Source organism: Ascaphus truei, chromosome 5 (genome assembly GCF_040206685.1).
Source record: "Ascaphus truei isolate aAscTru1 chromosome 5, aAscTru1.hap1, whole genome shotgun sequence".
Lineage (NCBI taxonomy): Eukaryota > Metazoa > Chordata > Amphibia > Anura > Ascaphidae > Ascaphus > Ascaphus truei.
The window spans coordinates 142,037,514-142,061,622 of record NC_134487.1 but is presented as its reverse complement, the minus strand read 5'-3'; the positions used below and the strand labels follow the sequence as shown (position 1 = coordinate 142,061,622).

The window sequence follows — 24,109 nt, the reverse complement described above, 5'->3', positions numbered from 1 at the left end:
GAATTTTGACCAATTTTGACCAATTCTGATGCATCACAATTAGCCCGCTCTCCCTCCCCTTGCGAGCCGAGCCCCCTCTCCGTCCCCCCGTGAGCCGAGTCTGCTCTCCTTCTCCTCCCCCCCAGCCCGCTCTCCCCCTCCGCCCCCCCAGCCCGCTCTCCCCCTCCGCCCCCCCAGCCTGCTCTCAAGACTGCACGCTCTTGCAGTGCGGCACTTTCGGTGCCCGCTACTTGCGAGCACACGCAGTCCCGCCATGATCTGAGGTGAGGGAAGGTGTAGGGGCTGATGTGAGGTGAGGAGGTGCAGGGGGTGATGTGAGGTGCAGGGGGATATGTGCAGGGGGGTGATGTGATGTGCAGGGGGGGTGATGTGCAGGGGGGTGATGTGCAGGGGGGTGATGTGCATGGGGTGTGATGTGCAGGGGGGATACGTGCATTGAGGTGAGGTGAGGTGCAGGGGGGTGAGGTGCAGGGGAGTGATGTGAGGTGCAGGGGGGTGAGGTGCAGGGGGGTGAGATGCAGGGGGTAAGGTGCAGGGGGATGATGTGAGGTGCAGGGGGTGGTGTGAGGTGCAGGGGGGTGATGTGAAGGGGGGGGTGATGTGAAGGGGGGGTGATGTGAAGAGGGGTGAAGGCTTTTGATGTCATCTGTAGTTCTTTCCTTTGGTGTCCAGCGCCTCCAGCTTCAGGTTGCCCTGGTAGAACCAGAGGCAGTTCTCTCTGAAGCATCTTCCATACACCACATGCACTTTCTCAATCCAGGCTGGTGTATAATTAACAAAGGGCTTTATTCTTAGGAGTCTCTGTATGATAGTATTACAGCGGTGCAAGGGTTCAGAGGGTTCCAACCTCTAGATGGTGCTTGACCCTGATAGTATGGGGTCATCTTCCTTGGTCAGATGTTCCCTCAGCCACAAGTCTGAGGGTGAGCACGCTCATCCCGCTATGGGAGAAACTCACAGCTCTTTGCTTCCTCTTTCCTCTAGAGCAGGAACAGGACTGAACTAAATTTGCATTCCCTCCTCGGAGGAACAAGAAGGGGCGGGCTCATGGTTTATGCATACCAGATAGGCTTACACATGCCATGAGTCACCACCTTACTTCTGTCACTCATAAGAGGGGCATGAGGGGGGTCACAGGCCCACCGAATAAACCTGTTACTGTCTGCAGCTAGCAGGGACTTACATAACAGGGGGAAAGCCAGGTAGAAAGAGACATGCCCTGTTACATAACATTAAAGCAATAATCCAGGTCTAATTTTTATTATTATTATTATTACAGGATTGAAGTAGGGGGTCTCCGGCGCTCAACTGTGTTAATTTCAGCTCCGGGGACCCCCTGGTTCCAGAGACACTTACCTTCATAAGTGGTGCTGGTATCTGTGCAGGCAGGGAATTTGTGTGTTAAACATAATGGCAGCGTTTAAATGTCCCGCGTCATGTGGGCCAATAGGAAGCCATGACATCATTCGTAGCCCGCAGGACCAGGACCTTTAAACTTGCCAGATAGACTGGCACCATCTATGGAGGTAAGTATCTCAGGAAGCAGGGGATCACCAGAAACTAAAATTAACATGGTTCAGCTCCAGAGAACCACTACTTCAATCCTGTAATAAAAAAAATAAAAGGAAACCTGGATTACTAGTTTAAATCTGACTACGCTATCCAGAGCCCTGAAGAAGTAGCACAGTACCCATTGACTTCTATACCTCTCAAAACATCCCTCTATACAACACATGGAGAGATAACAGTGAACACAACTGGAATACCTGGGTAATATGCTCATTTGAATATGCAAAGTCTATTTCAATGATTTAAACACCAAGTTTAGGTATGATTTTACTAACGTAGCATTTAGTTCCCACGTTAACCTTAACGATGGTAGTGGATATGAGATACGATGGTAGTGGATATGAGATACGATGGTAGTGGATATGAGATACGATGGTAGTGGATATGAGATACGATGGTAGTGGATATGAGATACGATGGTAGTGGATATGAGATACGATGCTAGTGGATATGAGATACGATGGTAGTGGATATGAGATACGATGCTAGTGGATATGAGATACGATGGTAGTGGATATGAGATACGATGGTAGTGGATATGAGATACGATGGTAGTGGATATGAGATACGATGGTAGTGGATATGAGATACGATGGTAGTGGATATGAGATACGATGGTAGTGGATATGAGATACGATGGTAGTGGATATGAGATACGATGGTAGTGGATATGAGATACGATGGTAGTGGATATGAGATACGATGGTAGTGGATATGAGATACGATGGTAGTGGATATGAGATACGATGGTAGTGGATATGAGATACGATGGTAGAGGATATGAGATACGATGGTAGTGGATATGAGATACGATGGTAGTGGATATGAGATACGATGGTAGTGGATATGAGATACGATGGTAGTGGATATGAGATACGATGGTAGTGGATATGAGATACGATGGTAGTGGATATGAGATACGATGCTAGTGGATATGAGATACGATGCTAGTGGATATGAGATACGATGGTAGTGGATATGAGATACGATGGTAGTGGATATGAGATACGATGCTAGTGGATATGAGATACGATGCTAGTGGATATGAGATACGATGCTAGTGGATATGAGATACGATGGTAGTGGATATGAGATACGATGGTAGTGGATATGAGATACGATGGTAGTGGATATGAGATACGATGGTAGTGGATATGAGATACGATGGTAGTGGATATGAGATACGATGGTAGTGGATATGAGATACGATGGTAGTGGATATGAGATACGATGGTAGTGGATATGAGATACGATGGTAGTGGATATGAGATACGATGGTAGTGGATATGAGATACGATGGTAGTGGATATGAGATACGATGGTAGTGGATATGAGATACGATGGTAGTGGATATGAGATACGATGGTAGTGGATATGAGATACGATGGTAGTGGATATGAGATACGATGGTAGTGGATATGAGATGTTACGGTAACGCCTCTTTATCCAACAATTATCAATATCGGTTGGTATACAGTAGTTAATGCTCTGTACAGGAGAAAACATGACTTAGTGTTACATTATTGTCCTCAATGTGATGTCAAGTCACTTAATGGAGCTTTGTGGATCTGAGGCCGTGTCACTTAAAAGGGCAGTCCAAACTAGGACCAAAGTGAACTAAGAACTGATGCAAGTTACATAGGGTAAATATAGCTGATTGGCATGTTTTTTTTTTTTTTTTAAATCAGACAAGTATAAGTATTTTTACATCATTTTTAAACTTTTAACTTTGCTAAGGCAAACAAAGGGTTTTACGTTTGGCAATTGATCTTATCACTAAAAGACATTCCATGGTCATTAAACTTGCTGGCTTAGCTATGTTCTTTTGTTTACAAAGTAATTGTGGTGCCGTCATTAGTCACAACAGATAGACATGAGTAGCTGATAGGCTTGGTTCCAATGTTCCCGATAAAATGCAACTTATATTAATTTTACACAAGATAGAAATAAGGAAGATAAGTATTTTAAGGGTGACTGAATCTTTCTAAGGATCCTAATTACACTAATTTAATTTTTTTTTAATTAGCTGCTACCCCTTGTGGCTCAGTGACTAAAGGCACTGCGTTTGAATTTGGGCGTCACTTTATGCCCCTGTGCCTCAGGCACTAAAAACATAGATTGTAAGCTCATCTCAGCAGGAACGGTGTCTGTAACAATCCTATGTGCTGCGTACCGCACACTATACTGTAATTGTGAAACGCTTTCAGTCCCATTGGGAGAAAAGCGCTATACTGTATGAAATAAAGTTATTCTAAAAAATAAGGAAAATTAAGACAACCAGCTTATATTTTCCTTACTTTGGTGGTGATGACACCATGACTGTACCCGTTCCTTTGAGATACTGTGTAACCCTCTTTCCCCCACCCAATCTCACATAGGGTCTCCTAGGGGACATGCTGCTCTGGTTATCTCAGTCTGAGTGGTGCATACCTGCTGGTAACAGGGGGCCCTGAGTCTCCCGCGATGGCATGGGGGGTGACAGAACAGGCTTCTGGGGTCTTGCCCAAATCCTACTCACAGGTGCAGCGCCTCCATCTTGTGCAGCCCCCAGCTGTATGGGGCGAAGTCTCTGCAAAAGAACACGTCTCTGTCCTCCCAATATACTTCAGTCTCAGGCAGGAGGTATTTTATAAAAGGTCAGGATGCTTTATTTGGTTCCTGGATTCAGCAGTCACAATCACAGCAGTTCTTCTTAGGGTGCCCACCACTAGGATGTCCCTGAACTCACTCCCAGCCAAGGGCACCAGGAGTGGTTCTTGCTCTTCTCCTATCCCCTGGTGGAATAGGAGGTATTGGTTAACCCCACTCTCCCCGGAGGGAGGCCTCAAGCCTGCCAGAGCCCTGACAGATTGGTATGGGTAACCTTGCCCCACTCACGGTAGGGACAGACTGACTAAATCAGGAAGTGCTATGCAGTAAGTAGCTTCAGTAAGCACCACCCCGTGTCTCTAATTGGACACAGAGCCTGATGACACTACCTTCACTGACTCACTGCACAGAATGTGTGAGGAAAACCCATGATTGCTCCTTGCAAACCTGCCCTTACTAGGTATTATGGCCAGGAGGAGGACAGAATTATAGCCCGAAACTAGCCAGGGCTACACTGTTTATAATATGGATATAGTCAAATAGAATTGCATAACACCCTGATTAGCATGGCAGCAGCCAGCCTTGAAAAAGGTCCCATTAAGGACTGAAACGTTGATTAGTAAACCATACATCTTAGTCATTTGCTTTATATATCTAATTACCAGTTTATCACCATGGTGAGTCTGGCACCCAAAGTTATGTTTCGAAATAATTTTTGTGATTTATTGTGAGTGTGCAAGTATATTATATATTATAATGCACAAAACTGCTCATGATTCAATAAATCCAGACAATGTCGACCACTTCTAAACTGCAAAATAAAGGATTTTGTCAATTCTAGGGTCATCTAAACCACATGTGCAATCTCAGTGCCAGATCTAGAAACGAGCAGGAATACCCATTACTGATTATGTGCAAACCTTAGAACAGAAATCATTGCCACAAAGCAGCACTCACTGGGGAATAGTACATTTTGCTACCAATATTTTCTATGACTGACCTTGCAGAGTCACTTATCTCACTATTCCCTTTTCTCTGGTATCCAAAAATGTAAACTCCTGAGACCAATATTCATTGTGTTGGCACATAACACTGCCACTGTTGGTTCTACATAAATGTACATTAAGGTTCTACATAAATGTACATAAATGTGCATATGAGGCTTGTTGATCTAAAAAAAAAAAGGGCATAAAATTACCCTTTTTTTTCCCTTTTCTACATAAACATAGTATGCAAAAAATACAACAAAGGAAGAAACTGAGTGTAAAAAACGAGTGAAAGAAAATGCCTTTGCTGCAAGTAATGTTGACACCTCTTTGCTGTAGTAGTGTGTGCTGGAGTTCCCTCCCACAGTGCATGTTGTCAAACGCATAGGGCTCTCCGATTGGTCCCTGCTGGAGCCAACACCTGCTTGACTCCTTCATTCAAGTGACACCAGAGCAGCGCTTGCAGGGGATATTTGAGGCATCCCTCCCCGATCCAGCTCATTTACAGCACTTGGTGAGCAGATCAAGTTGCACTTCCATTGAAACGGGCTGGCTACTAGGGATAGGGCTACAGCACAGGCTGCTCTCTGCTCTCAGCCTCTCACAAGGAGTACACCGAGTTACAGGACCATGTGCGCAGAACTCCTCAGCAGGCTAGTCACTCTGGGGCTGGTGTTTGCAAGCTTTGATGCAGTCTTTGGGACAGAGGCCACCGACCTGCCAGAGAGCCACCAGGAGAGAGAGAAGTTAGCTACTCAGCAGAAAGGACGGCTTTCTCTGCAGAACACAGGTATGTTATACTTATTGTATCTAGATCGTGCCGTTTATATGCATAAACCCGTGTGAAATCCCACAGGGGGGGAATCCGTGTGGAAGTTTGTAACTTTTAACCTTTCAGCAGCATTCTGGGTGTACAAAATAGACTATATATTCCCCACTCTAAAATTGACATATATATATTTGTTCTGAACATCAGTCAAATGCATTTTTTATTTGATATAATAATAAAAGTACACGTGCTCTCCCACATAGACTTACCATATCCACATGATTTGTATGTTCAATGAAGTATCCATCAACTGTGATGTTTGTTATAAATATGATATGGTGAAAATAGCGTAATAGACACACATACAGTAGATCCCAACTGCATGTGCCTCTCACAGAGAGAGCTGTGTGCTCTGACAAGCATTAGTGAACATGCAATGTCACTTTCCATGCTGCAGTGTAACCAAAGTTTTAGTATTTGGACAGGTTGCTTGTACCATAGTGAATAATAAGACGCCCGTGTGATTTAGATGGTTAGATTCAGAGAGCTCAGTTAAATTAGGACTCATAACGTGATGTTACCTAAAATGGGAACCGACGTTATGTTCCCTGCGGTTAATGCATATACAAATACAACTGCCATTGTACATCACAGTAGCAATGTTACATCACGTTATTGTAGAATAACGTGACGCTATCTTCCAATAGCGTGGTATGTCTAAGCGTTACCCTGATGCAGACTCTGAAATGGGTGTTTAAGTGAAGTTGAGAAAGAGAATAAAGAAAAAGTTGAGAAAGAGAATAAAGAAGAGGGGATAGCACGATATTAGGTCAATCATACTGAACTGTGGTATTACACCGACCCAGACCCTGTGAAAGTCCTATTTCAGGATGTAAATGTCTGTAATGCCAAGTTTATTTACGAGCCGCATTAAACGTGATGGACTTTTGTTCATATGCAATGTTCAATGCTCTTTACAGGAGAAAACGTGGCTTAACGCTGTTATTGTTCTTTGACGAAACATTGACAGTCGTAATGTGATGTTACATTAGGCTAACAGTACGTTAGGTGACTTAACAAAGCTTTGTGGAACTAGACCAGAGGTGCGCAAACTTGGGGGTGCAATATTTTTTTTTGGGGGGGGGGGGGGTTACAGAGGGCCTGTGCTCTTCCCCAAGGGATTTAAATTAAATGTGTGCAAGGCTTCTGCAACTTCACGTACCGTGATTCAGTAGGCTTCTGCGGTGCGTCGCCATGGTAACGTGCCATCAAATGCTGCCGCGGGGTCATGTGACGTCACATGATCCCGGGGTGGCATATGATGCCGTGTCGCCATGGCAACGCAGCGTCAAATGCCGCGGCCGAGTGACGTCACGTCGCATGACCCCGCTGCGTCATTTGACGCTTCAGACCAGGTAAGGGAGGCGCGAGCAGAGGGGGGCGCAAGGCAAGAAGATTATGCACCCTTGATCTAGGCCATAGTGAGATTGCCAGTGCTTATCAGTCTTTAGCAGGACAGCAATGTGTTCTGGTGGTTATGTAAATCCCAGCTAGAACTCCACGTGTTGCATGGGAAGGTACAAGAATCCTCTCACCACAGGGATTGGAGAGTACATTTATTCTTCAACATAGAAGATAAAAACATCCCCAGACAGGGAGTAGTAAATAGTTTGGTGTTTTGTCTGACAAGAACAAGGCTGAGACTTTTTACAAGAAATGCCCTGTCTGGGGCTGAGCAAATATGTCAGTAAAATCCACAGTGCCCGGCTAGGTTAACACTGGCACTTTCAGGGCGTTGGTAAATGCCCAAGAAACATTGCACAGAAGCTTGGCACTAGAATCAGTGATCCAAGTGTAATGGTATTAAGTGGTGCTGAACACTACTACACTTCTATTTACATACCTTAACTTCTATTTATTTTAGAAAACACTATATTATAAATCTACCTAATATTCTGGTTTGAAACTTTCCATCGCTATAGGTTTTCCCAAATGTGGAACATACCATTATCCCAGACAATCTAGACCCAGATTTGTGCATTTTCACCAAGCTGGACTTAATAATCATATAATAATATTTTGTTTACATAGCATGGTAGTGAACACAGTGCTGTGCATACAATTTTCCCTGGCGCAAGTCTCTGTTCCTGCTCCCTGGAGCTTACAATGTATTGCCAGAAGCCCATTGAAGAAACCAGCAAAGAAACAGACTCTCTATTAAGTTACCATGTCTCTGTGGGGAAAAAAAGCATTTTTTTATAGTTTAGAATGGTAAAAGTCACCCCACACAGAAATACAGGAAAAGCAGCTTTCATAACGTCACGTCAAACCAAGTTTAGCCACTTCAAAGTCAGTCATGTTATCACTAAGCTACTTGTGGTAACATCATGCATGGGTTTCTAATATCAGCCCGGAGGGAAAGGGGTATCCTTTTTTCAACTTCTTCTTTTTCTCTTTGTCTGCTCTCATTAACTGTCTGCATGCCATATGCTATTATGTCTTTAGGGATGGGCAACACCAGTCAGGTTTTCAGGATATTCCTGCTTCAGCACAGGTGGCTCAGTCGAAGACTGTCCCTGTGCTGAAGCAGAGATATGCTGAAAAGCTGACCTGTTGGTGGCTCTTGAGAACTGGAGTTGCCCACCTCTGTTTAGGCTGTAGGATTTTAAAGATGAATACTGCTAATTATCCTAGGTTTTATAAACAGCAATTCCCATGGTCTGTAACAATGATCCTATAAACTGCCTTGAGTTGATATAACTGCAAATAATATTACACTGGGGATGGTTTAGCCTATGGGTATCGGATTACAATAATAGTAAGCTAACTCCGAAGTTTATAATATTCCACGCAGGGTTAATCGGGGGGAAGGGTCACCATATAATGTAAATGTAATCGTAAATATTCCAGGAATTTTCACTATTAGGCTCATTGTTAGGATAACAGACACTCTTGGGCTATTTATGTTTAAAGTATATAAAAATATCTAATAAACATCAACAGCATAACTAATAAATATAAATTCTCATTATCTTTATCATCATCAGAGCAACAGGCAGCTACAATGTACATCTGGGTAGTAGTAATCCAATTTGAGAATAACCACGTACAACTAAGCAGAATTTACAATGGTAATAGTCACGTGGTGAGTCCTTAATGTGGTAACTGTGTAGTAAATTCACAGGGAAGGGGGTAGCTACCACTCCCGTAACCCACTCCTCCCCATCCTTACTTGCTCCTCTGACACAGATGCCCTTCAGGGACACTCACATGTGAATCAGATCTCTGTCCGTTTCTCAGCTTGCTCTAGCCAGCACATGTCATTTTGGGAACTGGTTCCTTCCAGATGCCAACACAAGCACGGCAGCTAGGTTCACAGCGCTGAGCACAAGCTAATTTAAAGGTGCACTTATATTATGGACAAAAGGCCTCCCGTCTGTTTCGTTCAGGCTGATCATTGCATTTTATCCTGTGCAGGAAACTGTATTTTACACTCTCTTAGTGGATTATTCACTAAAGTGTCTCAGCTGTTTCCACACACTGTCAGCCATTCTGATTGCAACAGCTACTGCTTCTTAGTGAGTAACCACCTAATTGAGGGGTTACAGCAGATGGGGAAATGGGCAGACACAGCAGGCCAAGGGGTTCTTATCTGCCGTCAAATGTGATGGTTCTACGTTTCATTTTTATCCAACTAAAAATGCAACCATTGTGCGATGATGATCTCAGAATTTTTGCTTTGCAACTATTTATAAATCACATTTGCGTAAGAGGTAAGAGACGGCATAATATCAATATAGACCCATTCAGTGTAAAAAAGAAAATAATGCAAATCTTCATTAGCGCTGCTCATTGGCCTGGGGGAGTGACATCCCCAAAGTATTGTTAAACCTTTTTGAAGACTGCACCAACGTGTTTTGTAGCGCAGTACAATAGGGGCGAAAGACATTAAACTTAAACAGATTAACAGCAATTTGGACAAAATAACACAATACGTCTGGATGTTCTTGCTCCAATGAGCTTACAATATTAATGCAACCAGCATCAACTAACATCACTAAGAGGCAATAGAGGCATACCCCGTTTTAAGTACACCCGTTTTACGTACACTCACAAGTACGTACATTTTTTTTTAATTGCACCTTACCCCCTGTGTACGTACACATGCTTCGCGAGTACGGACACCAGGGGGCAGCGTGCGCATGCTGCGGCGGTGTGCCCTCTCTTCCTCTCCCCGGCGCTTCCTTTACCCGGCTCCCCTAGCTCTTCAGTTCCCCAGCTTCCCCCTGGCTCTTCCTTTCTTTCCCCGGCTCATCCAATGTCTGGCTCTTACGAACACCCCCCACCTCCCCTGGCTCTTCAGATCACCCCCCTGTCTCTTCAGATCACCCCCCCACCCCCCCTGGCTCTTCCGATCACCCCCCCACCCCCCCTGGCTCTTCCGATCACCCCCCCACCCCCCCTGGCTCTTCCGATCACCCCCCCACCCCCCTGGCTCTTCCGATCACCCCCCCACCCCCCCTGGCTCTTCCGATCATCCCCCCAATCCTCCCCCCCCGGCTCTTCCGATCACCCCCCACCCCCCCTGGCTCTTCCGATCACCCCCCCACCCAGCCTGGCTCTTCCGATCACCCCCCCCCCCGAGCCCGTTCAGAGCCTCCGCTTACTGCCATGCTTCTGCCGCCCGCAACCTGCACGCTGCTTCAGGTAGGGGAAGAAAGGGAGGAGGGACATGGGGGGGTTGATGTGAGGGACATGGGGGGGGGTTGATGTGAGGGACATGGGGGGGTGATGTGAGGGACATGCAGGGGGGGATGATGTGAGGGACATGCAGGGGGGGGATGATGTGAGGGACATGCAGGGGTGGGGATGATGTGAGGGACATGCAGGGGTGGGGATGATGTGAGGGGCATGCAGGGGTGGGGATGATGTGAGGGACATGCAGGGGGGGTGATGATGTGAGGGACATGCAGGGGGGGGAGGATGTGAGGGACATGCAGGGGGGGATGATGTGAGGGGCATGCAGGGGTGGGGATGATGTGAGGGACATGCAGGGGGGGGATGTGAGGGACATGCAGGGGGGGATGATGTGAGGGACATGCAGGGGGGGTGGATGATGTGAGGGACATGCAGGGGGGTGATGATGTGAGGGACATGCAGGGGGGGTATGATGTGAGGGACATGCAGGGGGGGATGATGTGAGGGACATGCAGGGGGGGGGGATGATGTGAGGGACATGCAGGGGGGGGATGATATGAGGGATGATGTGAGGGACATGCAGGGGGGGATGATGTGAGGGACATGCACGGGGGGGTGATGTGAGGGACATGCACGGGGGGGTGATGTGAGGGACATGCACGGGGGGGTGATGTGAGGGACATGCAGGGGGGGATGATGTGAGGGACATGCAGGGGGGGGATGATGTGAGGGACATGCAGTGGGGGATGATGTGAGGGACATGCACGGGGGGGATGATGTGAGGGACATGCAGGGGGGGTGATGTGAGGGACATGCAGTGGGGGTGATATATGGGAGACGCAGGGTGGTGATATGAGGGGTGTTGGAGGAGATGTGATGATTTTACCCGTGCGGCCCGATTTTTGTATGGGGGGGGGGGATCTTTTAAAAATGTATTGAGGCGGTGGGGCTCTTTTAAAATGTATTAAGGCGGTGTTTTTAAAAAAAAATGTATTGAGGCGGTGGGGGTCTTTTTAAAATGTATTGGCGGGAGCGGGTATTTTTATTATGTATTGCGGGGTGGGGTTACACGTATTTAGAGGGGTGGGGGGTTTTGGTATGTATTTTGTGGGGGGGATTGAGTGAGTGGGGTAATTGACATAATTTTTACATAATTTTCCGTTCATCCATTTTGCATCTGCCAGCACTAGTAAGAAAAAAATCAGCTGACATTAAAGATTTTCTTTCTATAAAGCTTACTATATTTATTTTGGTTACAAATGCATTATTTACATCAGTTATGCACGTATATGACGATTGCAGTATAGTACATGCATCGTAAAGTGGAAAAAAAGTAGTGCTTCACTTTAAGTACATTTTCACTTTACATACATGCTCCGGTCCCATTGCGTATGTTAAAGCGGGGTATGCCTGTATACAGGTAGGTGATTACAGTCAAAGTGACCACATGCCTCACACATTGTATGTGCTGACATGGTACACATGGCATTTTTTTTAGAGTTCTTGTAAATGCCACATTTCAGTCAAGATTTGCATTGGATATGTGTTATTATGTGGTGCTTGTGTAAGCTTGTGGGGTCTCGCACGGAGCATTTGGGCTATTAGAAAATCATTTATATGAACAGGGATTTCTACTAGAAACCCTCCTCCAGCAGCGATTTCTCACTGAAACTAAAAGCACATCAAACATAAATGAAGCTGCCCATATTAATTGTACGAACCTGTGCTACACATTGCAGCCCTCTCCAGCAGCCAGGAGGTTAACACTTCCTGGCTGCTCCAGCAGATGTTTAAATCACAAGGCCACAAGGTCAGCATTTCGTAGGGTATCTAATATCCTCCATTTACAACTCCGTAACCCGGGGGGGGGGGGGGGGGGAGGGGGAGGTTCTAAATATTTGCGTCACTAAGTTACTCAGATCTTGCTGTCAGACTCTCCCCAGAAGTGGTGTCACTGAGTAACAACTCAACTGCAGGAGAACTTCCTTACTGGCAAATAAGGCCGAGCTAGCATAGCGCGAATCTATACGATTGAGACCATCTTCCACTATATGAAACTGCACACATTATGCAGAAGTAACTCAGAGGTATATTTACCAGTGATACATATCGCCCCTCAACTCTGGGCTAGTGTGCAGAATTAAAAAGCAGAAATAGTAAGAGAACTGGCCTCAATCTCAGTCCGTTGTATGGAAATAATGGCATGTCCTAATCATCTAGAAAGAGGCGAGAGTTCTCTCTTTGGAGGCCCCAGACATTGCTGGCATTTCAGCCCTAACAATACATCACCTGATGCCTGGCTGCTTTCAAACTTGTATCCATTGTTGGTAATTCGAGAGATAACAAGTGCAACATGAGTAGCAGGACATATCTCTTGTTACTCTGGGCTTTCAAAATTTGCTGTACTATGAATAGAGAATTCAGAGCACAAGAGAACAATTAAAAACCTAATTTATTAACCCTGCAAAAGTAGTTTTTCAATTCCTGTCCAATCCTACCAGGGTACGTGCATTCAGAAATAATACCTTTGCCTTAAACTGCTCTCCGTAATATTCCTCTGCATAATCCATAACTGTAAAAAGTAGTGCAGTTGGGGTAGCGGGTATCATCATGTGTTGATAAGTTAACAAGAACAAGGACAATTATATATTCAAGTATATTTGCCAGAATGGGACTGCCACGTAGAAAATTCATATAGTTGGACCTGAAAGGGGGCTCAATAAGACAAGTCAATACACATTACCAGTATGTTTTGGAAGTGTATATATTTATTTATATGTATGTAGGGGTTGAAGATGATGTTTAGGTCCATATGGTCCATCAGAATATATGTCTGTGTGTATATATATATACATATAATGCAAGGATGAAGAAAACGGAGCACAGCAGCAGCAAAAAGTGAAGGGGCTACAGAAAATGAACTAAAAACATCTTTTTATTGGAGCGGTAGCAACATGTCCCAGAAAAAACCACTTACGCGTTTCACGCTATACATAGCGCTTCGAAACCTCTTACGCGTTTCACGCTATAGATAGCGCTTCGAAACCTCTTACGCGTTTCACGCTATAGATAGCGCTTCGTCAGAGAGTATATACGTATATACATATATGTATATACACATGTGTGTGTGCCTCACAGTGCCTTTTGTACAATAGATCTACAGTTGTGCAACTTGGTTCTAATTGTATTGAATTACTCCTACTATTCCCCTCATCGTCATTTTAATGAAGCATGGCTCGCTAGAAAGAACCTTACATCTTGGGATTTGGTGATCTTTTTACAGAACTATTGCTGTTTAGAAAGAAGTTGTTTTCGTGTCTTGCTGTCTTTTGTTTGCCTTTCTCTTCAACCCTGTCTTTACTTCCTCTAGGTCACAATTGCAGCATACCTCAATGTGAGGGCACAGACAGTTTAACCTTCAGTTCATTGGTCAAAGACCAGTATAAATGTCACAAGGGAACATTTCTCATGGTGTGAATGTGGTACTTAGCAGGACACCCTCTGATGCTAACCTTATAGCCGCAGTGTCATGGTGTGAATGTGGTACTTAGCAGGACACCCTCTGATGCTAGCCTTATAGCCGCAGTGTCATGGTGTGAATGTGGTACTTAGCAGGACACCCTCTGATGCTAGCCTTATAGCCGCAGTGTCATGATGTGAATGTGGTACTTAGCAGGACACCCTCTGATGCTAGCCTTATAGCCGCAGTGTCATGGTGTGAATGTGGTACTTAGCAGGACACCCTCTGATGCTAGCCTTATAGCCGCAGTGTCATGGTGTGAATGTGGTACTTAGCAGGACACCCTCTGATGCTAGCCTTATAGCCGCAGTGTCATGGTGTGAATGTGGTACTTAGCAGGACACCCTCTGATGCTAGCCTTATAGCCGCAGTGTCATGGTGTGAATGTGGTACTTAGCAGGACACCCTCTGATGCTAGCCTTATAGTCGCAGTGTCATGGTGTGAATGTGGTACTTAGCAGGACACCCTCTGATGCTAGCCTTATAGTCGCAGTGTCATGGTGTGAATGTGGTACTTAGCAGGACACCCTCTGATGCTAGCCTTATAGCCGCAGTGTCATGGTGTGAATGTGGTACTTAGCAGGACACCCTCTGATGCTAGCCTTATTGCCGCAGTGTCATGGTATGAATGTGGTACTTAGCAGGACACCCTCTGATGCTAGCCTTATAGCCGCAGTGTCATGGTGTGAATGTGGTACTTAGCAGGACACCCTCTGATGCTAGCCTTATAGCCGCAGTGTCATGGTGTGAATGTGGTACTTAGCAGGACACCCTCTGATGCTAGCCTTATAGCCGCAGTGTCATGGTGTGAATGTGGTACTTGGCAGGACACCCTCTGATGCTAGCCTTATAGCCGCAGTGTCATGGTGTGAATGTGGTACTTGGCAGGACACCCTCTGATGCTAGCCTTATAGCCGCAGTGTCATGGTGTGAATGTGGTACTTAGCAGGACACCCTCTGATGCTAGCCTTATAGCCGCAGTGTCATGGTATGAATGTGGTACTTAGCAGGACATCCTCTGATGCTAGCCTTATAGCCGCAGTGTCATGGTGTGAATGTGGTACTTAGCAGGACACCCTCTGATGCTAGCCTTATAGCCGCAGTGTCATGGTGTGAATGTGGTACTTAGCAGGACACCCTCTGATGCTAGCCTTATAGCTGCAGTGTCATGGTATGAATGTGGTACTTAGCAGGACACCCTCTGATGCTAGCCTTATAGCCGCAGTGTCATGGTGTGAATGTGGTACTTAGCAGGACATCCTCTGATGCTAGCCTTATAGCCGCAGTGTCATGGTATGAATGTGGTACTTAGCAGGACACCCTCTGATGCTAGCCTTATAGCCGCAGTGTCATGGTGTGAATGTGGTACTTAGCAGGACACCCTCTGATGCTAGCCTTATAGCCGCAGTGTCATGGTGTGAATGTGGTACTTGGCAGGACACCCTCTGATGCTAGCCTTATAGCCGCAGTGTCATGGTGTGAATGTGGTACTTGGCAGGACACCCTCTGATGCTAGCCTTATAGCCGCAGTGTCATGGTGTGAATGTGGTACTTAGCAGGACACCCTCTGATGCTAGCCTTATAGTCGCAGTGTCATGGTGTGAATGTGGTACTTAGCAGGACACCCTCTGATGCTAGCCTTATAGCCGCAGTGTCATGGTGTGAATGTGGTACTTAGCAGGACACCCTCTGATGCTAGCCTTATAGCCGCAGTGTCATGGTGTGAATGTGGTACTTAGCAGGACACCCTCTGATGCTAGCCTTATAGCCGCAGTGTCATTTTTCTGTATGGATGTTGTGACATTTGAACAGCCTACAAATGTACAAGAATATAATCTAATAATTGGTTATAACAAGCAGGTTATATTAAGTAAAGAGGTGTGGCTAACTCCTAAAGTTGGATTTCGGGGATCCGAAAAATCCAAATTATTAGATATAATCAAATGGAACACCTGTGTGAAATATGAAGATAACCATAACAGATGTGCCCTGCTAGCCCATTGTAATTATATTGTGGCGTCTCATTAAGTAACACATAGGATCCAACATAGCTTGGTCATTGTCAGCACAAATTGTAACGTCTCTGGATTATGTGATGGAGTCATTTGAACATTGGCCTTTCTATTATTACAGCTGAGATACAGCACTGTCTGGTGAACGCTGGAGATGTAGGATGTGGGGTCTTCGAATGCTTCGAGAACAATTCCTGTGAGATCCGAGGCCTGCATGAGATCTGCATGACCTTCCTGCACAATGCTGGCAAATTTGATGCGCAGGTAATTCCTAAAACTCGGAAAACTGCACTGGAGGGGCTCATACAAGTCTCTTGTCATGCAATCATCCAGCGCTGATGTTCTAATTGCTTTAAAATGAATTCAATACTTAAATAGGTGGTACCTTTTTTATTAGGACTAAGTTTAAGGTTCTAGTAGCCTTATTGATGCTGGAGAAAAGCAGATTTGGTGTAGGTTGTGATATCTTTTAGAGGAACAACATTACAGTTCTTAATAGATTAAATTATATAGGCATACCCCGCATTAACGTACGCAATGGGATCAGAGCATGTATATAAAGTGAAAATGTACTTAAAGTGAAGCACTCCCTTTTTTCCACTTATCAATGCATGTACTGTACTGCAATCGTCATATACGTGCATAACTGATGTAAATAACTCATTTGTAACAGGCTCTATAGTCTCCCCGCTTACGTGCTGACAGGTGCATGCGCGAGCTGCCATTTGCCTCTTGGGCGATATGTCCTTACTCGCGAGTGTACTAAAAGTGAGTGTCCTTAAACCGGGGTATGCCTGTATTGTATAAAAGCTTTTGAAATCTCATAGAAAAATAAACGTATGACTTTGAAATGATCAAGCGCAAATGAGACATGGTTAAGGTTTGGGGAATTGCACAGAGGCTTGTGGCATTCTACAATAAGAGACCAATTCTAATTTGCCTTCCAACTATTGCACTGGATTTAAAATGGACTATAATATTTTTTTTAAAATCCCTGTATCAAAAAGGATGGATGGTGATTAAATATACCAAGAGAGAAACTGTATATTAAGATCTTTATCTGGATCCTGAGTAGTGCTTCAAATGCAGACTGTGAAACTACCACTTCATGTATGGACGTGAGAGTGTAATTCCAAAACGACATTTATTTTGTGCAAATTAAATCTGCGTATTGTTAATCATTTCTTAGATGTATAATACTTTCTTTTCAGGGTCACATAATTACATTGACATATGATTGCAGTGACAGCGAGTTACTAACATATACAGTAGTTAGGCATTTGTTTAGTTACAATCTCACCTATAAAAGACTGGAGGGTTAACTAGCATTTAGAAATATAGTTGCAGAGTTTCCTGGATACACAATAACACTTAAGCAGTTAAAGGACATTCCTGTTACACAGTTTGTTTAGTTCCCGCTGGAAACTATTTGGATTCTACCCCTGAGGTAGCTGCATGAATGTCTCTGACGTATAATAAAGTGCTTTGGAATTTAAAGATGTTACTTCAATAAAAAGCATATTTTTATCGTTTACATGTATTTTCTGAATTAACAATTATTCACCTAGCATTTTTTCCGTAAATGATGTCCCAATCCCACCTTTTTCTGGTGCTGATAGACACCTTATGGCCCATTTACTCTATAATGTCTATATACTTGCATAGTAAAGTGTACGGTGTCTTATGGAATAGCACTGAATATGTGCCCTGGGGCCTACAATATAATTGAGCACCGCATTTGACATCGATGTGGAACTTCTTAAAAAATAACAAACTTTGTACACAGTTGTTATTATCTGGTCCCCAGTAGAGCACGTTTCCAATATCCCACTTTCTTAAATGCACACACCACCAGAAGACAAAGAATAGACTTTCTTAAGTGGTGTAAAGTCAATACCCCCGACTCATTTAACAAGCATGTGACACTGCTGCTTGGGAAGATCACATTATCTTTACAGTGTATATACTCACTGTGTATATTAATCAGAGGAATGTTTGGGAATTACATTGTCTCTGTTGCATATTTTTGTTTACCATTTAATTACAAATCACTTGAGGAATCCTTGTTCTGGGCCCCAATGATCGCGATATTGGTGCTTTTAACATTCCACATAATACTGGTTTATGTCAAACACTCTTAGTGACATCATTTAGGATTTTTTTTATAAAGCACTTAGGGCAGTTTTATGAGCACGGCACTTCTCAGAATGCTTTTTCTGACTTAAGACCCATTAGAGGTAGAAGCGTAAATGTTTTTAAGTATTAGGATTTCTTTTAATGAATTCCCAGTGGGTTTTTTTTGTGTGTTAATAGTCAAGGTGTTTGGTGTCATACATACATTTCTTTATTTCTTCTTCACAGGGGAAGTCATTTATCAAAGATGCTCTGAAATGCAAAGCTCATGGACTGAGACACAAATTCAGCTGCATCAGCCGTAAGTGCCCTGCCATTAAGGAGATGGTGCACCAGCTCCAGAAGGAATGTTATGTCAAGCACGACCTCTGCTCCGCTGCCAAGGAGAATGTAAAAGTGATTGTGGAGATGATTCACTTCAAAGACCTCCTGTTACATGAGTAAGTGATGATGGCCAGAGAGAGTTGCCAAAGGCATTTCTTGGCCATTGCTACTGGGAGATTCTTGTTTTAGGTCCTCTGCAAGTGGTGCAGGACAGCCATTAGGAACACAGCAGTAGCTAAGGAGAGAATAAGAGAGAGACTTTCCAGTGTAATTCTCTCTCCCACCTTTTGATGTAGAGTCTAAGGTTTTTAAAAGTCTATGCATAATCACCAAGCTAAAAGTTCTCTGTTGCAAACTTGGGATAAAAATTGAGAGAACATGTTGACTGCAGGTAATTTTTTATCCTGTTTTGCATACACAAGATTAGACTTGTTTATTAACCCCCATCTGTCCTCTCTTACAAGGAAAATATTAACACTGCTCTGACTCCAGTAGATCCCAATGACATTGGATTTTCCAACTAAATGAAACTTGCGTAATGTTAAGGGTCCCAGTGTGCTCTTCTTCGCATGCCTCTGTTGCTCTGCATGCTCTGCCAGTAATAGTTTCTCATTTTGCCAGGTGAGCACCTGCTCAGTCTCTTGTGGCTTTTAGTGGGTCCACCATGTTCCAAGGTATAAAATCTCTTTCTCCTAAATCCCGAGCTGTGAGGCTGTCCTCTTACTTTCCTGTCTGCAACCATGCACTTTTATAAGCAGTGGAAATAATGCATTATGGTCTATATTTATTAAACATTCTGCGATAAGACACCTTTCAGCACTGAAAGACACTTTACAACCAAATAACCTGAATGTAGTTTAAGGTGTCGAAAACGCAGGGCCCCATATAGCCCTATATGGGGTGAGTTTCTTGCTTAAATTGAAGAAATCAGGTGTTGTTCACGTACAATGAATCTAGAGAGTGATGAATAGTGACAGATACAATGATTAAAAAAGATCTATGTTGCTTCTTTACAGTGACATTTGTGCTACAGTGGACACACTAAGAGCGGTGCAAGAGGTAGCTTGTTTCAACGTGTAGAGGAACCCATTAAATGCTGGGAATGTATTGCTCTGTGATCAGTGATTCAGTAGGAGAAGCTGCTCTTCCAGCTCCGCCAAACATTGTAACTCAAGACACATGATGTGGTCTATGGCTCATCGAGTCTTTTCTTCCTACAATGCCATGATGATTGTGCTTCCAGCAGCCACATGTTTCCAGGCAGTTTTTACCTATATCAGCTGTTCACATTATTGTTGGAAGAGGGACAATTCTTTAATTGATTGCAGCATTTTAGTTACATATTTCACATTTCTGTTTAGGGATGTATTCACTAAAATGCAATAGTGAGTATCAGGACCATCAACAGGAGAGAGAGTGGGGACTAGTGTCCCGGGCCCGGTGATTATCACATTCTAATGGCTTTCACATAGTAAGTCCCTTCAGATTTTACTGTAATGCTTGTTTATTTTTATTTAGTTTTACTTTATTTGAACTGGGGAATTTCTTAGTGTAGGGCTGCTGCTCTCCTACAGCACCACTAGCAATTCCCCACTTAAGAACATATTCACCATTTTTGGGAGCCTAAAATTGCATTCCACATGAAATAGCAGGTGAGCCATTTACGAACGGTGTCATCTGACTTCACTATTCCTGATTCGCTCAGAGACAAGAACTTTCCTTCCAGAAGGGACAAATGTCCTATTTTTAAATAATTACATTTCTTAACCACAACAACAACAAAAAGAGATGTTCAAAAGTGGGGATTGCTGCTTTAAGTGGCCTCATCCTATATTAGGCAGAGGAAATAAATTGGGAACCAGTTGCTCTGGACAATGCAGGACTGCATAGATGGAATTAAATGTAGTGTGTTATTTTTTCAGGCCTTACGTTGATCTGGTGAACATTCTGCTGACCTGTGGGGAGGAGGTGAAGGATGCTATCACACGCAGTGTACAGGCCCAGTGTGCTCAGAACTGGGGAAGCCTGTGCCACGTCCTTAGCTTTTGCACCTCCGCCATGCAGGGGGATGGAGTGGTTGTGTCCAGCGCCAGCCCTGTGAAGAAGCAGGGGGATTCCGGCAAGTCCTTCCGCAGCCACAGTGAATCCTCTCCTCAGTCAGATGTGGAGCGAGACAGTGTGAAGGCCTCCAAAATTGACAAGGAGAAAAGTAACAGAGCACACTCAAATGTCAACGCCCGCTCTAAGACAGGCTATAACCCCAAAATGGCATACAGCGCCACTGAGCGCTCTGATGAACCGGCTGGTTTATCAGATATCCGAAGGTGAAATAGTTTTGCCACCAGTATGATCAGTTTGTCCTTCCAATGAGAAGTATATCATAACCTTTATCTGGACATTCCAAGGCATTTACCAATCAAGCGGCAATGCTTTGCCTACAGTGCATTCTCCGATTCAATCGCTCTATCATTAGCTCCTATAGACAGAAGGGGTCAAATATCTTAATATTGTCTTTCTTATTTTTAAACCTACTTACACAATATTTATCTCTGGGCCACTTATCTCCAGATCAACTGCTGCTTAAGACACAAGTATTGATGTAGGTAAATAACGTTAAATCTATGAGTTACAGCTGAAACCACAAAGTTTATACAGGCATATCTGGCTCTGTTGAGCTAACCTTTTTTAACTTAATAATCAGAAAAAGAGTAGCACTCCAAATATGTATTTCAAGCTAAAAACACCTTATTTTTCCAATGTTTCGGCCCGATAAAGTAGACATTTAGAAAGATGAAAATGATACCTTGGCGTTTCTCCAGGAGTATTATCTGAGTGCAAGTATATACTTTTTGTCACTTTTATCTTAATAAGAAGTTGGGCTACTGTTAGGATGAAAGTACTGTAAAGTGACAAAGCATAAAAGTCTGTGTGGTTAGCCAAATCAGTGAAGTAACTTATTACAATAAGTAGCTTCGACAGACAATACGTGCAGGTCATACTCAAGTAGGGTCTTTACGATTGCTTCCTGAAGGTTATAGCTATTAACTCCTGCTAACAATCTGTGTTGGGTGCATGGAACCCCATTTTCTTATTTCTCTATCCCATCCGACACCACACCAAAAGCACTGTGTATGGAAACAAGGAGCATATTCCCACATCAGTTTGAATCCAAGCTAAGCATTGAATGTCTTGTTCAACAAATCACCTCAGCATGCATTATATATATACATATATGTATATATATATATTAATTATTATTTCATATTACAAGGACATATTTCCTTATCTTTATATAATGAATACTGCTGCCATTGTGTGTGTGTGTATGCGTGTGAATTTATACATGTATATGTGTGTGTGTGTGCAGATTTGTACATATATACAGTATGTGGGAGTCATGGGTTTGTATGAGGTTTAATGTTTTGTGTCTGTTTACAAGTATATCTACTGTTTCAGTGTTTGCTGTTAGTGTACATATTTAATACTTCTATTTATTGTATTGTCTTTCTTTATACACACATTTATACATACTCCTACCTGTACACAAAGCACATTGGTACTCTGATACACTTCACATAGGTACACACATTTATAATTATACACATGTACAGACACACAATGTTGCTGGCTTAGCTAATTTAAACCAACATTTTTCCTGCCCTGTGTTGTACATATTTTACGCCACTAGTACATTTTGTTAAGCGACTTAATATAATTTTATACCGTTTCATAATGTTATTGACATCATAACACATTATTTATTGTTATAATTATTTTATTATTAATAAACTTTTTATGTTTAATCGGGAGATAAGTGGATGTTTAAATTATGCCGTTTTTTTTTTTTAAGGCTTTATTTTGCGGACGGTCTGAGTTTAATTAGATGTACTGTAATGTTTAGCATACGTACAGAATTGGTACGAAGGTGGTGAGAACAATGCAGGATGTCCTTCTGTCTATACACTGCTTTGCCAGAAACAAATTTGAGCATCAAATGTATGTGCAAACAAATACAATGAGGACACAATTATTGTTGTTCTCTTTACTCGTTTATATATACAGTACAGTATATAGTATCAGCAGAAACAAGCCTCTGTACAAACACACACGACCATTATTGTATGTGTAATCTATATAGTGCCTTTATTGACATCACTTTGCAATTGCACTCAGTAGTGGATGATTACATTAAACTAAGAACTGTTAGAATGTCTGATTTCAACAAATTCTAAACTTTTTGAACATCTGGTGCAGAACTTTTGGGACTTTTTAAAAAAAAGTTTTAGCAAAGCCACTCTACATCAGAAGTATTGAACTCTTGGTTGAAATCCTGGGAGCCCTTGGTACTCATGCACGACAGTGATCAAAGGGGAGTATAAAAAAATATGTTTACCCAGTACAGGTGGGTATGGCAGTGCATGTGTAGATGAAAAACTATGTCCAATCTGACACAGGTGAACATGCAGTACAACTAACATACCTTCATCAAACTGCAATCTAAGTTACTGAGACTGAACTTCAACCTTACAACATGTCCAAAACGCTCAATGTTTTGTTGGTCTCACAAGCTTTATCCATTGTGGCATTAGATAGAAACAAGCTAAACATATCGCATGATGCACTGGACAACTCCATGACTTGCTAGACCTTCTTGAAGGAGTAGACTGCAGAGCCTCGGGTGGCAACACACTTTGGACTTTATTCCATATTCTATGAAGCTGCTTCCCTGTGTTGGAAAAGACTGCTGTTGCATGTATTTGAATGTAGATTAACTCATTTCTGGCACCGTGAATTAGCTTCACGGTATATTGAAAAGGAGCCTGAAGGCCAAATTTACAAAAATGTGCTAAGTTGCACGCCGTATTACATCTCATAGTTATGCTACATTTATGAGACTGCACCTGCAGAGCCACCACCATCTGCATATACAGTACTGTATGCATGAAATATAATGCATATAAGTGAGCTATATAGCATATAAGTGCGCTACTAATTGTGATTAACAAGTGATATATATTAAGTGAAAATATGAAATAATTGTGTCTGTACCCTTCAACCGTGTTGTTGACGTGAATAATATATAAATAACAATGAAGTGATAGTGAAAACAATCGAAAAAGAGAAAACCTTTAAGACATTAAATTGAGAGTCTGCTGCTATTTCACTCCACATGGCTCAGCATCGGGTAGAAAAGTAGTTTAGTAGTCTAGTATAGAAAAAAGAACAAACAGCGCACAACTCTCATAGTGTAATAAGTTCAATTATATTGAGAATAAGTGAAAAGGTGGTGAGTATCGTATGTACATAAAATATTATCAATAAAAGCAATACATGTATAGGCACATGTTACCACAGCAGTGATCTGCAGGTTGGACAGACAACTATTATATCTATTTTTTTATTGAGTCTTAGTTTGAACATTCTTATATATATTTTTTATGTCTATTGTTTTTAATAAATTGTATTTTATTATTGTTGTATAACTAATGTTTATATTGTTGGTATTTAA

General features: G+C 43.0%; 1 protein-coding gene across 1 annotated transcript; it reads left to right on the top strand.

The window, feature by feature from the left end:
- The first annotated feature begins 5,596 nt into the window (after window positions 1-5,596).
- Window positions 5,597-22,403, top strand: STC2 (stanniocalcin 2). The gene is made up of 4 exons (XM_075601005.1): window positions 5,597-5,934; window positions 16,265-16,407; window positions 18,505-18,716; window positions 20,523-22,403. Exons 1-4 carry the CDS (start codon window positions 5,775-5,777, stop codon window positions 20,926-20,928), a joined length of 921 nt encoding a protein of 306 aa, XP_075457120.1. The 5' UTR covers window positions 5,597-5,774; the 3' UTR covers window positions 20,929-22,403.
- The last annotated feature ends 1,706 nt before the right edge of the window (window positions 22,404-24,109 follow it).